This window comes from Oncorhynchus kisutch, linkage group LG15 (assembly GCF_002021735.2).
Source record: "Oncorhynchus kisutch isolate 150728-3 linkage group LG15, Okis_V2, whole genome shotgun sequence".
NCBI classification, from domain to species: Eukaryota; Metazoa; Chordata; class Actinopteri; order Salmoniformes; family Salmonidae; genus Oncorhynchus; species Oncorhynchus kisutch.
The window spans coordinates 9,520,299-9,534,709 of NC_034188.2; the positions used below are offsets into that span (position 1 = coordinate 9,520,299).

General features: G+C 42.0%; 1 protein-coding gene across 2 annotated transcripts in view; it reads left to right on the forward strand.

Moving 5' to 3' along the window:
- Positions 1-7,509, forward strand: part of LOC109905912 (proton-coupled amino acid transporter 1-like) — a 54,100-nt gene extending 46,591 nt beyond the window's left edge. For both annotated transcript variants that reach the window (XM_031789597.1, XM_020503561.2), the window contains exon 12: positions 4,236-7,509. In XM_031789597.1, the coding sequence (XP_031645457.1) occupies positions 4,236-4,510 (275 nt within the window). In that variant the 3' untranslated portion in view covers positions 4,511-7,509. The remainder of the gene's footprint in view (positions 1-4,235) is intronic.
- Positions 7,510-14,411: the final 6,902 nt, after the last annotated feature.

Below are 14,411 nucleotides of genomic sequence, written 5' to 3' on the forward strand. Positions count from 1 at the left end.
TTTGCCAAATGCACAAAAAATGTATTTCTCTCAAATTTTGGGCACAAATGTGTTTACGTCCCTGTTGGTGAGAATTTCTCCTTTACCAAGATAATCCATCCACCTGTCCGGTGAAACATATCAAGAAGCTGATTAAAAAGCACGAGCATTACACAGGTGCACCTTGTGCTGGGGATAATAAAAGACCACTCTAAAATATGCAGTTTTGTCACACAACACAATGCCACAGATGTCTCAAGTTTTGAGGGATTGTGTAATTGGCATGCTGACTGCAGGAATGTCCACCAGAGCTGTTGCCAGAGAATTTCATGTTAATTTCTCTACCATAAGCTGTCTCCGTTGTTTAGAGAATTTGGCAGTACATCCAACCGGCCTCACAACCGCAGACCCACGTGTATGGCGTGGTGTGGGTGAGCGGTTTGCTGATGTCAACGTTGTGAACAGAGTGCCCCGTGGTGGGATTATGGTATGGGCAGGCATAAACTACGGACATTGAAAATCATTTAAATGTAATGGCGCCGGTTCAATGCAAAGGATATACTGCTTCTCCGAGACCAAGCCCAAATCCCCATCATTAGCATGAAGAAAAGACGGAGATAGGGGTGCCTTTTGAGAATTTGTCGGCGAGTGGGTAACCCGCCTCCACCATCCGTTCTATTGGCCAATCACTGGAGAATAAACTAGATTATCTCCGTTCGAGATTAACCTACCAACAGGAAATACATTTTTTAAATATCTTGTTTCACTGAGTCGTGGCTGAACAACGACACAAATAATATAGAGCTGGCTGGGTTTTCCGTGCATCGGCAGGACAGGACGGCTACGTCTGGTAAGACAAGGGGTTGGGATGTGTGTCTATTTGTCATTAACAGCTGGTGCGCGATGTCTAATATTAAAGAATCAGTCACTGGCTTCATTAATAAGTGCATCGACGGCGTCGTCCCACAGTGACCGTACGTACATATCCCAACCAGAAGCCATGGATTACAGGCAACATCCGCACCGAGCTAAAGGCTAGAGTTGTCGCTTTCAAGGAGCGGAACACTTATCCGGACACTTATAAGAAATTCTGCAATGCCCTCAGACGAACCATCAAACAGGCAGAGCGTCAATACAGGAGTAAGGATGTGGCAGGGCTTGCAAACTATTAGGAACTACAAAGGGAACCCCAGCTGCGTGCTGTCCAGTGACGCGAGCCTACCAGATGAGCTAAATGCCTTTTTATACTGGCTTCAAGGCAAGCAACACTGAAGCATGCATGAGAGCACCAGCTGTTCAAGATGATTGTGTGATCACGCTCTCCGTAGCACATGTGAGCAAGACCTTTAAACAGGTCAACATTCACAAGGCCGGATTACCAGGACGTGTACTCAAAGCATGCGCGGACCAACCGGCATTTTCAACCTCTCCCTGACCGAGTCTGTAATACCACCATAGTCCCTGTGCCGAAGAAAGGGAAGGTAACCTGCCTAAATGATTACCGCCCCGTAGCACGTAGGTAGCCAGGAAGTGCTTTGAAAGGCTGGTCATGACTCACATCAACACCATCATCCCGGAAACCCTAGACCCACTCCAATTCACGTACCGCCCCAACAGATCCATAGATGATGCAATCTCAGTCGCACTCCACACTGCCCTTTCCCACCTGAACAAAAGGAACACTTGTGAGAATGCTGTTGACTACAGCGCAGCGTTCAACACCATAGTGGGGCGGCAGGGTAGCCTAGTGGTTAGAGCGTTGGACTAGTAACCGGAAGGTTGCAAGTTCAAATCTCCGAGCTGACAAGGTACAAATCTGTCGTTCTGCCCCTGAACAGGCAGTTAACCCACTGTTCCTAGGCCGTCATTGAAAATAAGAATTTGTTCTTAACTGACTTGACTAGTAAAATAAAGGATTTAAAAAAAATTTAAAAAAATGATGCCCACAAAGCTAAGGACCCCGAGTCTAAACACCTCCCCATGCAACTGTATCCTGAACGTCCTTACGTGCCGCCCCCAGGTGGTAAGGGTAGGTAACTACACATCCACCATGCTGATCCTCAACACTGGGACTCCTCAGGGGTGCGTGCTTAGTCCCCTCCTGTACTCCCTGTTCACACACAACTACGTGGCCAAGCATGACTCCAACACCATCATTACGTTTGCCATGACACAACAATGAGACAGCCTATAGGGATGAGGTCAGAGACCTGGCAGTGTGGTGCCAGGACAACAATCTCTCCCTCATTGTGAGCTAGACAAAGAAGCTGATCGTGGACCTACAGGAAAAGAAGTGCCAAACAGGCCCCCATTTAACATTGATGGGGCTGAAGTGGAGCGGGTCGAGAGTTGTTTTTAAAGTTCCTTGGGGTCCACATTACCAACAAACTACCATGGTCCAAACACACCAAGACTTGTTGGCTCAGGGATTCGATCTTGCAACCTTTCGGTTACTAGTCCAACGCTCTAACCACGAGGCTACCTGCCGCAACAGTGAACTTGAGGTTGTGTCCCTGTTTTGTCATATTATCCTTGTCACAGATTCCACACAACAGAACCTGTACATGCATACAGTACCAGTCAAAAGTTTGGACACACCTACTCATTCAAGGGGTTTTCTTTATTGTTACTATTTTCTACATTGTACAATAATAGTCTAGACATCAAAACTGTGAAATAACACATATGGATTCATGTAGTAACCAAAAAAGTGTTAAACAAATCAAAATATATTTTAGATTTTAGATTCTTCAAAGTAGCCACCCTTTGCCTTGATGACAGCTTTGCAAAATGATCTGTTATTGGAAGAGAGGTTTGGAACTCTTTCTTGTTTTCTATTAATTCATTTACCGCCTGGTGATGTCACCATGGAAGGCCAAAACTCCCTCCCACCAAAACAGGCTGAAATTTCAGGCATTATTTTCAATCAGCTCTTACACTAAAAGGTCATTATTATATTTCCACAATTACACAGTATTATTCCAATCTCATAATGCTGAAAATATACTGAGTGTATAAAACATCAGGAACAGCTGCTCTTTCCATGACAGACTGACCAGGTGAAACATCAGGAACAGCTGCTCTTTCCATGACAGACTGACCAGGTGAAACATCAGGAACAGCTGCTCTTTCCATGACAGACTGACCAGGTGAAACATCAGGAACAGCTGCTCTTTCCATGACAGACTGACCAGGTGAAACATCAGGAACAGCTGCTCTTTCCATGACAGACTGACCAGGTGAAACATCAGGAACAGCTGCTCTTTCCATGACAGACTCACCAGGTGAAGCTATGATCCCTTATTGATGTCACTTGTTAAATCCATTTCAATCAGTGTAGATTTAAGGAGAGGAGACTGGTAAAAAAATATATATATAAGCCTTGAGACAACTGAGACATGGATTGTGAACGTCTGCCATTCAGAGAGTGAATGGACAAAAGATTGAAGTACGTTTGAACGTAGTATGGTAGTAGGTGCCAGGCGCACTAGTTTGTGTCAAGGACTGCAACGCTGTTGGGTTTTTCACGCTCAACAGTTTCCGGTGTGTATCAAGAATGGTCCACTACCCAATGGGCATCCAGCCAACTTGACACAACTGTGGGAAGCATTGGAGTCAACATGGGCCAGCATCCCTGTGGAACACTTTCAACTCCTTGTAGAGTCCATGCACTGAGGAATTGAGGCTGTTCTGAGGGCAAGGGGGTGTAACTCAATATTAGGCAAGTGTTCACCGGGCTTTTAAGGGAACTGATTGGTTTCGCTCTCTCTCATAGCGTCTCGTTAGGTGGTTGGTTTGTGAGTGGATCAGTGAGGAGCTGGGTAGTGGAAAGAGCGTGACATTGGCACGGCATCTCAACTTATTTGGGCTGCCACAGCTGCCCCTCCCCTGTTCCTTTTCACATCACATCACATCAATCTCCTTAGCAACAGATGAAGATGGGTGATTCCCAGTTGTCTCCTAGCACCGGAAGGCCACCGACCAGCCCCACAGACATGGAAAAACACAGTCAATAACAATTATGCTTCTTTGGTTGTTGTTGTTTTTCAATGTACTTTTTTTTATGCTACCGCCGTTCATTTCATTCCCCCTCACCCCTTCCTACCTCCCCAGGTAAGAGAAAGAGGTGACTCTGTGTGTTCATTTGTCTCATCTCATCCTCGACCCCTGACCCCTCACCCTACCTGTATAGAGCAAGAGATGTGGTTCTCTCCGTCCCCCCAGGGGATGTAATGGTTCTGTCTCTTTCTCCCCAGGTGTCCTGGCCATATTGATCCCCCAGCTGGACCTGGTCATCTCTTTAGTGGGGTCCGTCAGCAGCAGTTTCCTGGCTCTCATCTTCCCGCCACTCCTCCAGATCCTCACCTACCACAACGAAGGTCTGTCTCCCTGGGTCATCGTCAAGAACACCCTGATCTCTGTCATCGGCTTCCTCGGCTTCATCACCGGCACCTATATATCCATCACAGAGATCATCAAACGCAACGGCAGACATGACAATCTGGATGTGACCTTCTTCCAGGTCCAGTGAGAGATCTAGTGAGGAAGAGGAGCATATCTTGACAGTGGTTGGTCTGGCAAACAGTGGAGGCTGGCGGGTGGATAAAATCTGAAGACAGGCTCATTTTTAGTATGGATGGTACCTTCCTTTGATTTAGTGACACCAGCCTCCACTGCTGTCAAACAAGCACAGTTAAAAGATGTCTTCACCCTGACTTCAGACATGTGTTTTTCTCACTTGCTCAATTGTCCATTGATTAAACATTTATTGATATTGTGAGTCTGCTTACTGTTGTGGTTATTGGTCGCTGTGGAGCAATTATTTAATGGAATATAAGTGTAAACCAACTAATTGTTACAGTAACCGTATAGCTAAGAAGATAACACATTTTATTTTATTTAATTTAACCTTTTTTATTTAACCAGGCAAGTCCAGTTAAGTAACAAATTCTTATTTACAATGACGGCCTACTCCGGCCAAACCCGGACGGCGCTGGTCCAATGGTTTCCGCCCTATGACACGAGCTTCTCTCTGTGCCTTATGACCATGTTTATAACTTCTTATTTTTATGGTGTACTTTTTTGATATATATATATATATTTTTTACTTTTCCATGCCGCAAGAACACCTATCTTACATGTTCATTATTTTATGTTGAATAATTTAACCAAATCATTGAATATTGAACAATCACATTCTCGTTACATTTTATTATTGTTAAAACAAGGTACTAATAGAAATACTCATTCTTGTTCGACGTTCTGTTTAAATACATCCTGGAAGTTGTCCAAGTGATAAAATAGCATTTACATAACAGTTAAGTTCCATTTTGATTCATATCATAATTCTATATAGGCCTTGTTTTAACTAGTGTATTTCCAATAGAATGGTAAATGACTGACCGTGTTTAATATGACTATCAGAACACAACAACCTGTAGTCTGACAATCACCATCATTACTGCTGCACATGTAGCTATGACATTGACATTGAATACAGTTTCCTGACTACAAATTGGATACAGTTTCCTGACTAAAAATTGAATACAGTTTCCTGACTACAAATTGAATACAGTTTCCCCGACTACAAATTGAATACAGTTTCCCCGACTACAAATTGAATACAGTTTCCCCGACTACAAATTGAATACAGTTTCCCCGACTACAAATTGAATAGTTTCCCCGACTACAAATTGAATACAGTTTCCCCGACTACAAATTGAATACAGTTTCCCCGACTACAAATTGAATACAGTTTCCCCGACTACAAATTGAATACAGTTTCCCCGACTACAAATTGAATACAGTTTCCCCGACTACAAATTGAGAGACAAAAAGATGTAATAGTTGAATGGACATTTTTGTTTTTAAAAGGAAAAGCATCATTTACATGTTTCAAGTCAAACTGTCCAGATCACCTACTGTAATACTGATTAACCTAAGGGACTGTAAAGAAATATGACAAAATAATGTGTATATTGTGGAGCTAATACCATGTGTATATTGTGGAGCTAATACCATGTGTATATTGTGGAGCTAATACCATGTGTATATTGTGGAGCTAATACCATGTGTATATTGTGGAGCTAATACCATGTGTATATTGTGGAGCTAATACCATGTGTATATTGTGGAGCTAATACCATGTGTATATTGTGGAGCTAATACCATGTGTATATTGTGGAGCTAATACCATGTGTATATTGTGGAGCTAATACCATGTTGTATATTGTGGAGCTAATACCATGTGTTATTGTGGAGCTAATACCATGTGTATATTGTGGAGCTAATACCATGTGTATATTGTGGAGCTAATACCATGTGTATATTGTGGAGCTAATACCATGTGTATATTGTGGAGCTAATACCATGTGTATATTGTGGAGCTAATACCATGTGTATATTGTGGAGCTAATACCATGTGTTATTGTGGAGCTAATACCATGTGTATATTGTGGAGCTAATACCATGTGTTATTGTGGAGCTAATACCATGTGTATATTGTGGAGCTAATACCATGTGTATATTGTGGAGCTAATACCATGTGTATATTGTGGAGCTAATACCATGTGTATATTGTGGAGCTAATACCATGTGTATATTGTGGAGCTAATACCATGTGTATATTGTGGAGCTAATACCATGTGTATATTGTGGAGCTAATACCATGTGTATATTGTGGAGCTAATACCATGTGTTATTCCTCAGTTGAGGTCATTTATGTTGGTGCTTTCATTTATTACATTTGTCTCTAGTTGGGCACTGGATTTATTCATCATGCTCTATTATTTTATTTAGGCAGCATTTATTTTTTAACTTGTCTCGGATGTGCCAACTGTTTTCTTGAGTTTTTAGACTGAATGGGCCTAGTTTAGAGTGGGTTGGACTGAACGTGCTCAGTTTAGAGTGGGTTGGACTGAACGTGCTCAGTTTAGAGTGGGTTGGACTGAACGTGCTCAGTTTAGAGTGGGTTGGACTGAATGTGCTCCGTTTAGAGTGGGTTGGACTGAATGTGCTCAGTTTAGAGTGGGTTGGACTGAACGTGCTCAGTTTAGAGTGAGTTGGACTGAACGTGCTCAGTTTAGAGTGGGTTGGACTGAATGTGCTCCGTTTAGAGTGGGTTGGACTGAATGTGCTCCGTTTAGAGTGGGTTGGACTGAATGTGCTCCGTTTAGAGTGGGTTGGACTGAATGTGCTCCGTTTAGAGTGCGTTGGACTGAATGGGCCCAGTTTAGAGTGTGTTGGACTGAATGTGCTCCGTTTAGAGTGGGTTGGACTGAATGTGCTCTGTTTAGAGTGGGTTGGACTGAATGTGCTCCGTTTAGAGTGGGTTGGACTGAATGTGCTCCGTTTAGAGTGCGTTGGACTGAATGGGCCCAGTTTAGAGTTGGATGGATGTCATGGTGATACCACATGGCATTGGGAGAACTGAACTGATTGCCACTTTTTTCAACTAGCTTTGAATAATGGCAAGTTTTGATCTATTGTTGAGTTTGGACTTTATTGTAAATAAAAATCGAGTATTCTGAATTGTCCATGAGAAAATACTGCTGAGCATTTAATAAGGGGTCTTTTTGTCGTGATCATGAACATGTAAAAAATAATATATATTGTTTTTATTTCATTACAGCCTTAATGAAAAGGTTCACACTTCTGGATATTATACATATGCATTTATTTCTATTTGATTTGTTTTGATGCTTGTTGTAGTGTTGACGGGAATTCAGATGTTTACATCCCTTAACTGTACTCATCATTTAGTCTGTGTCCCAAAAGGCACCCTAGTTCCTTCATAGTGCACTACTTCTGACCAGAGTCCAATGGGCCCTGGTTATACGTAGTGCACTACTTCTGACCAGAGTCCAATGGGCCCTGGTTATACGTAGTGCACTACTTCTGACCAGAGTCCAATGGGCCCTGGTTATACGTAGTGCACTACTTCTGACCAGAGTCCAATGGGCCCTGGTTATACGTAGTGCACTACTTCTGACCAGAGTCCAATGGGCCCTGGTTATACGTAGTGCACTACTTCTGACCAGAGTCCAATGGGCCCTGGTTATACGTAGTGCACTACTTCTGACCAGAGTCCAATGGGCCCTGGTTATACGTAGTGCACTACTTCTGACCAGAGTCCAATGGGCCCTGGTTATACGTAGTGCACTACTTCTGACCAGAGTCCAATGGGCCCTGGTTATACGTAGTGCACTACTTCTGACCAGAGTCCAATGGGCCCTGGTTATACGTAGTGCACTACTTCTGACCAGAGTCCAATGGGCCCTGGTTATACGTAGTGCACTACTTCTGACCAGAGTCCAATGGGCCCTGGTTATACGTAGTGCACTACTTCTGACCAGAGTCCAATGGGCCCTGGTTATACGTAGTGCACTACTTCTGACCAGAGTCCAATGGGCCCTGGTTATACGTAGTGCACTACTTCTGACCAGAGTCCAATGGGCCCTGGTTATACGTAGTGCACTACTTCTGACCAGAGTCCAATGGGCCCTGGTTATACGTAGTGCACTACTTCTGACCAGAGTCCAATGGGCCCTGGTTATACGTAGTGCACTACTTCTGGCTCGTTCACTGGTCTCTCTCCATCAAAGAACTCAATTAAAGATACTCGCCGCTACTTTTACATACTTTTTAGCCAATAGTTCTGAAAGTAGTGCCCACGAGCCAAAGGTGGTCCCCAAAAATGGCCTACTACGTCATATGTGCACCACATCATTGTTCTCTCTCTCCCTCATTCTACTGTGTGTGTGTCTTCCTAGTTTGTCACTCAAATGGCGAGGGGCTGAAATTTAAATTGCTAGGGGGGCTGGCGCACGTGGGGATAAATATAGCGAAAATGGCACCGCACAGCTTCTAGAAAAGTTGCTGTCAAGCTAAGGATTTTATGGCTAATTTAGGTGAAACAGTGATTCTCCTCAGATTATGTATGCATGAACACATACACCCCAAATATACTTACTATTCGCCAGAAGTACCGGAGCATGTCTTTAATGGAAATAAATATTTGCATATTCTGAATATCTCAACTATCATTACAGCTTGTCTTGGGGTTTTCACATGTATGTATGTTAAGCCAGTGCAATGTTGTTCCTTTGAGTCACTGAATGTAATTTCAGCAAAATAGAAACTTCTGTAGTGTTGTGGATATAGAAAATATGTGCATGTTTCCTCAATATCTAAAATGCTCTCCACTTAAGTTGTTGGGTCTTCGGTAAGTATGTTTGTAGTTTAATAATCCTGTTTTGAATGAACTGATGAGTGACATAGAGAGAGGGCTTTGGGGTGGCTAATGTTCCATAATCCTGTTATTAAATGTGTATCTATTAGCCGTTCGAGCAGGAAGAAGAAAAAACGAGTCAATAACTAGTCATTATGGGCACGTTGGACATTGCAGCTGACATGAAAGGCAAGTCGAGACTGACTGATCTACATAATCAGTCACAATTTACCCACAATGCATCATGGATTTGACGGTCTTGAACACAGCCTATTATTTGTAGATCAGTGCGTCAGTCACCATTTACCCACAATGCATCAGATTCGATTCTCTCGAACACAGCCTATTTGTAGATCAGTGCGTCAGTCACCATTTACCCACAATGCATCATGGATTTGACGGTCTCGAACACAGCCTATTATTTGTAGATCAGTGCGTCAGTCACCATTTACCCACAATGCATCAGATTCGATTCTCTCGAACACAGCCTATTATTTGTAGATCAGTGTGTCAGTCACCATTTACCCACAATGCATCAGATTCGATTCTCTCGAACACAGCCTATTATTTGTAGATTAGTGCGTCAGTCACCATTTACCCACAATGCATCAGATTCGATTCTCTCGAACACGCCCATTTGTATATATCAGGTTGTCCATCAGTTCGATGAACAACATACAGTGCATTCGGAAGGTATTCAGACCCCAAAATTACGTTACAGCCTTATTCTAAAATTGATTAAATTGTTTTTTTCCCCTCATCAATGTACACACAATACCCCATAATGACACAGCCCCCCCAAAAATATAGCACTTTTACATAAGTATTCAGACCCTTTACTTAGTACTTTGTTAATGCACCTGTGGCTGTGATTATAGCCACGAGTCTTCTTGGGTATGACGTTACAAGCTTGGCACACCTGTATTTGGGGAGTTCCTCCCATTCTTCTCTGCAGATCCTCTCAAGCACTGTCAGGTTGGATGGGGAGCTTCGCTGTACAGATATTTTCAGGTCTCTCTAGACATGTTCGATCGGGTTCAAGTCCGAGCTCTGGCTGGGTCACTCAAGGGCATTCAGAGACCTTTCCCGAAGTCACTCCTGTGTTGTCTTGGCTGTGTGCTTACGGTCATTGTCCTGTTGGAAGGTAAACCTTCTCCCCAGTCTGAGGTCCTGAGCGCTCTGGATCAGGTTCTCATCAAGGATCTCTCTGTACTTTGCTCTGTTCATCTTTCCCTTGACCCTGACTATTCTCCCAGTCCCTGCTGCTAAAAAACATCCCCACAGCATGATGCTCCAAAAGCATGCTTCACTGTAGGGATGATGCCAGGTTTCCTCCAGACGTGATGCTTGGCATTTAGGCCAAAGAGTGCAATTTTAGTTTCATCAGACCAGAGAATCTGGTTTCTCTTGGTCTGAGAGTCTTTAGGTGCCTTTTGCATGTACCTTTTACTGAGGAGTGGCTTCTGTCTGGCCACTCTACCATAAAGACCTTATTAGTGGATTGCTGCAGAGATGGTTGACCTTCTGGAAGGTTCTCCCATCTCCACCGAGGAACTCTGGAACTCTGTCAGAGTGACCATCGGGTTCTTGGTCATCTCCCTGACCGAGGCTCTTCTCCCGATTGATCAGTTTGGCCGGGCGGCCTGCTCTGGGAAGAGTCTTGGTGGTTCAAACTTCTATCATTTAAGAATGATGGAGGCAACTTTGTTCTTTGGGACCTTCAATGCTGCAGAACATTTTTGGGACCCTTCCCCAGATCTGTGCCTCGACACAGTCCTGTTTCGGGGCTCTACGGACAATTCCTTCGACCTCATAACTTGGTTTTTGCTCTAACGTGCACTGTCAACTTTATATAGACAGGTGTGTGCCTTTCCAAATCATGTCCAATCAATTGAATGTACCACAGGTGGACTCCAATCAAGTTGTATAAACATCTCAAGGATGATCAATGGAAACAGGATGCACCTGAGCTCAATTTCGAGTCTCATAGCAAAAGGTCTGAATACTTATGTAAATAAGGTTATTCTGTTTTTATTTTTTATAAATTTGCACCAAAAAAAATCTAAAAACCTGTTTTCTCTTTGTTATTATGGGGTATTGTGATGTCATTATGGGGTACTGTGTGTAGATCGATGAGAAAAAAAATATTTATACATTTTAGAATAAGGCTGTAACATAACAAAATGTGGAAAAAGTCAAGAGGTCTGAATACTTTCCGAATGCATATAAAGCTAGAGAAGAAGAAAAACAACAGCACATCCACAAGACATCTTTATTTAAAACTGATTTGAATTATCTTTGACACAAAATGTTCTCATCAAACGTATTAAAGTCATAAATACCATTCTCCATCATCTTTATGATTTTTATGATCATTTGCGAAAAAAGCATGACAAAAATAAAATTGTACATTCTCAGAATCATATTTTTAAACCAAGCTACCCAGGACATTCAAATAACTCACAGGATAGACATATACACGTGATACGTCACAAAACAATTATATGTAAACAAATATGTACGCCTGATACGTAAACAATAGATGTAAACATTCAATCATTTCGTATACTCACTTCTTAATCCCCACAATGCGTATCAAAGTAGTGTAGTGGAGGTATACGCTCAATTAATGAATAAAACTGATGGAACAAATCAGAAAGTTTAGCTTAAAATGTTGATCAAGTATTATTTCGGCACATTTTATGCGCAGCAATGTACACACGGCGGTAGGCCTGAGCGAAATGTTTCCAAATGCAATTTGTTTGGAAAACACCATTCTAACATGTGCACCTTACCTTTCGTTTAATGGACAGAGTCAAATATCCATTATAAATAACCATTATCACCTGGACTCCATTACTTTGTTGATTACCTCCTCTATTTCTGTCTGCTCCTAAATTTGTTCCCTGTGTCGGCATTGACGTCGTTATTTCTACCCCTGTCCAGACGCTGTTCCTGTTCTGTTTCATGTCCGTTGTTTCATTAAATGTTCACTCCCTGTACCTGCTTCTCATCTCCAGCATCGATCCTTACTAATTTCTTCGTTGGCTATTTTTAATAACTATGAAAAAACTAAACATTTCCTTAATTGTGTCCTTATATTTTATTATTTGAATTAAACAAGTAAAACAAATTGTGTTGGACCTAGGATTGGGTAGTTGCAGCTAATTGGCCAATTGATATTCCCATCCCACGTTACCAGTCCCATTGGACCTTATAATGAAGTATTGTGACGCATCAAAGACAGTTGAAGTCGGAAGTTTACATACACCTTGGCCAAATACATTTAAACTCAGTTTTCACAATTCTTGACATTTAATCCTAGTAAAAATTCCCTGTCTTAGGTCAGTTAGGATCACCACTTTATTTTAAGAATGTGAAATGTCAGAATAATAGTAGAGATAATTATTTATTTCAGCTTTTATTCCTTTCATCACATTCCCAGTGGGTCAGAAGTTTACATACACTCAATTAGTATTTGGTAGCATTGCCTTTAAATTGTTTTAACTTGGATCAAATGTTTCGGGTAGCCTTCCACAAGCTTCCCACAATAAATTGGGTGAAATCTGGCCCATTGCTCCTGACAGAGCTGGTGTAACTGAGTCAGGTTTGTAGGCCTCCAGGTTTGTAGGCGTCCTTGCTCGCACACGCTTTTTCAGTTCTGCCCTCAAATATTCTATGGGATTGAGGTCAGGGCTTTGTGATGGCCACTCCAATACATTGACTTTGTTGTCCTTAAGCCATTTTGCTACAACTTGGGATGTATTTAAAATATATATATTCCACCTTTATTTAACCAGGTAGGCTAGTTGAGAACAACTTTATTTAACCAGGTAGGCTAGTTGAGAACACCTTTATTTAACCAGGTAGGCTAGTTGAGAACACCTTTATTTAACCAGGTAGGCTAGTTGAGAACACCTTTATTTAACCAGGTAGGCTAGTTGAGAACACCTTTATTTAACCAGGTAGGCTAGTTGAGAACACCTTTATTTAACCAGGTAGGCTAGTTGAGAACACCTTTATTTAACCAGGTAGGCTAGTTGAGAACACCTTTATTTAACCAGGTAGGCTAGTTGAGAACACCTTTATTTAACCAGGTAGGCTAGTTGAGAACACCTTTATTTAACCAGGTAGGCTAGTTGAGAACACCTTTATTTAACCAGGTAGGCTAGTTGAGAACATTTTCTCATTTACTACTGCGACCTGGCCAAGATAAAGCAAAGCAGTTCGACACATACAACAATGCAGAGTTACACATGGAATAAACCAAACATACAGTCAATAGAACAAAAGAAAACTAAAAAAAAGTCAGAGTGCAAATGAGGTAAGATAAGGGAGTTAAGGCAATAAATATAAAATGCTTGGGGTCATTGTCCATTTGGAAGACCCATTTGCGACCAAGCTTTAACTTCCTGACTGAGGTCTTGAGATGTTGCTTCAACATATCCACATAATTTTCCTGCCTCATGATGCCATCTATTTTATGAAGTGCACCAGTCCCTCCTGCAGCAAAGCACCGCCACAACATGATGCTGCCATCCCCGTGCATCTTCACATGGTCATTTGCTGTTGTTCTGGGATTGATTTGCACTTTTCGCGCCAAAGTACATTAATCTCTAGGAGACAGAATGCGTCTCCTTCCTGAGTGGTATGATGGCTATGTGGTCCCATGGTGATTATACTTGCTTACTATTGTTTGTACAGATGAACGTGGTACCTTCAGGTGTTTGGAAATTGCTCCCACGGATGAACCAGACTTGTGGAGGTCTACAATTTATTTTCTGAGGTATTGGCTTATTTCTTTTGATTTTCCCATGATGTCAATCAAAGAAGCACTGAGTTTGAAGGTAGGCCTTGAAATACATCCACAGGTACACCTCCAATTGACTCAAATGATGTCAATTAGCCTATCAGAAGCCATGACATCATTTTCTGAAATTTTCCAAGCTGTTTAAAGGCACAGTCAAATTAGCGTATGTAAACTTCTGACCCACTGGAATTGTGATACAGTGAAATATAAGTGAAATAATCTGTCTGTAAACAATTGTTGGAAAAATGACTTGTGTCATGCATAAAGTAGATGTCCTAACCCGACTTGCCAAAACTATAGTTTGTTAACAAGAAATTTGTGGAGTGGTTGAAAAACGAGTTTGAATGACTTCAACCTAAGTGTATGTAAACTTCCGACTTCAACTGTATCTAT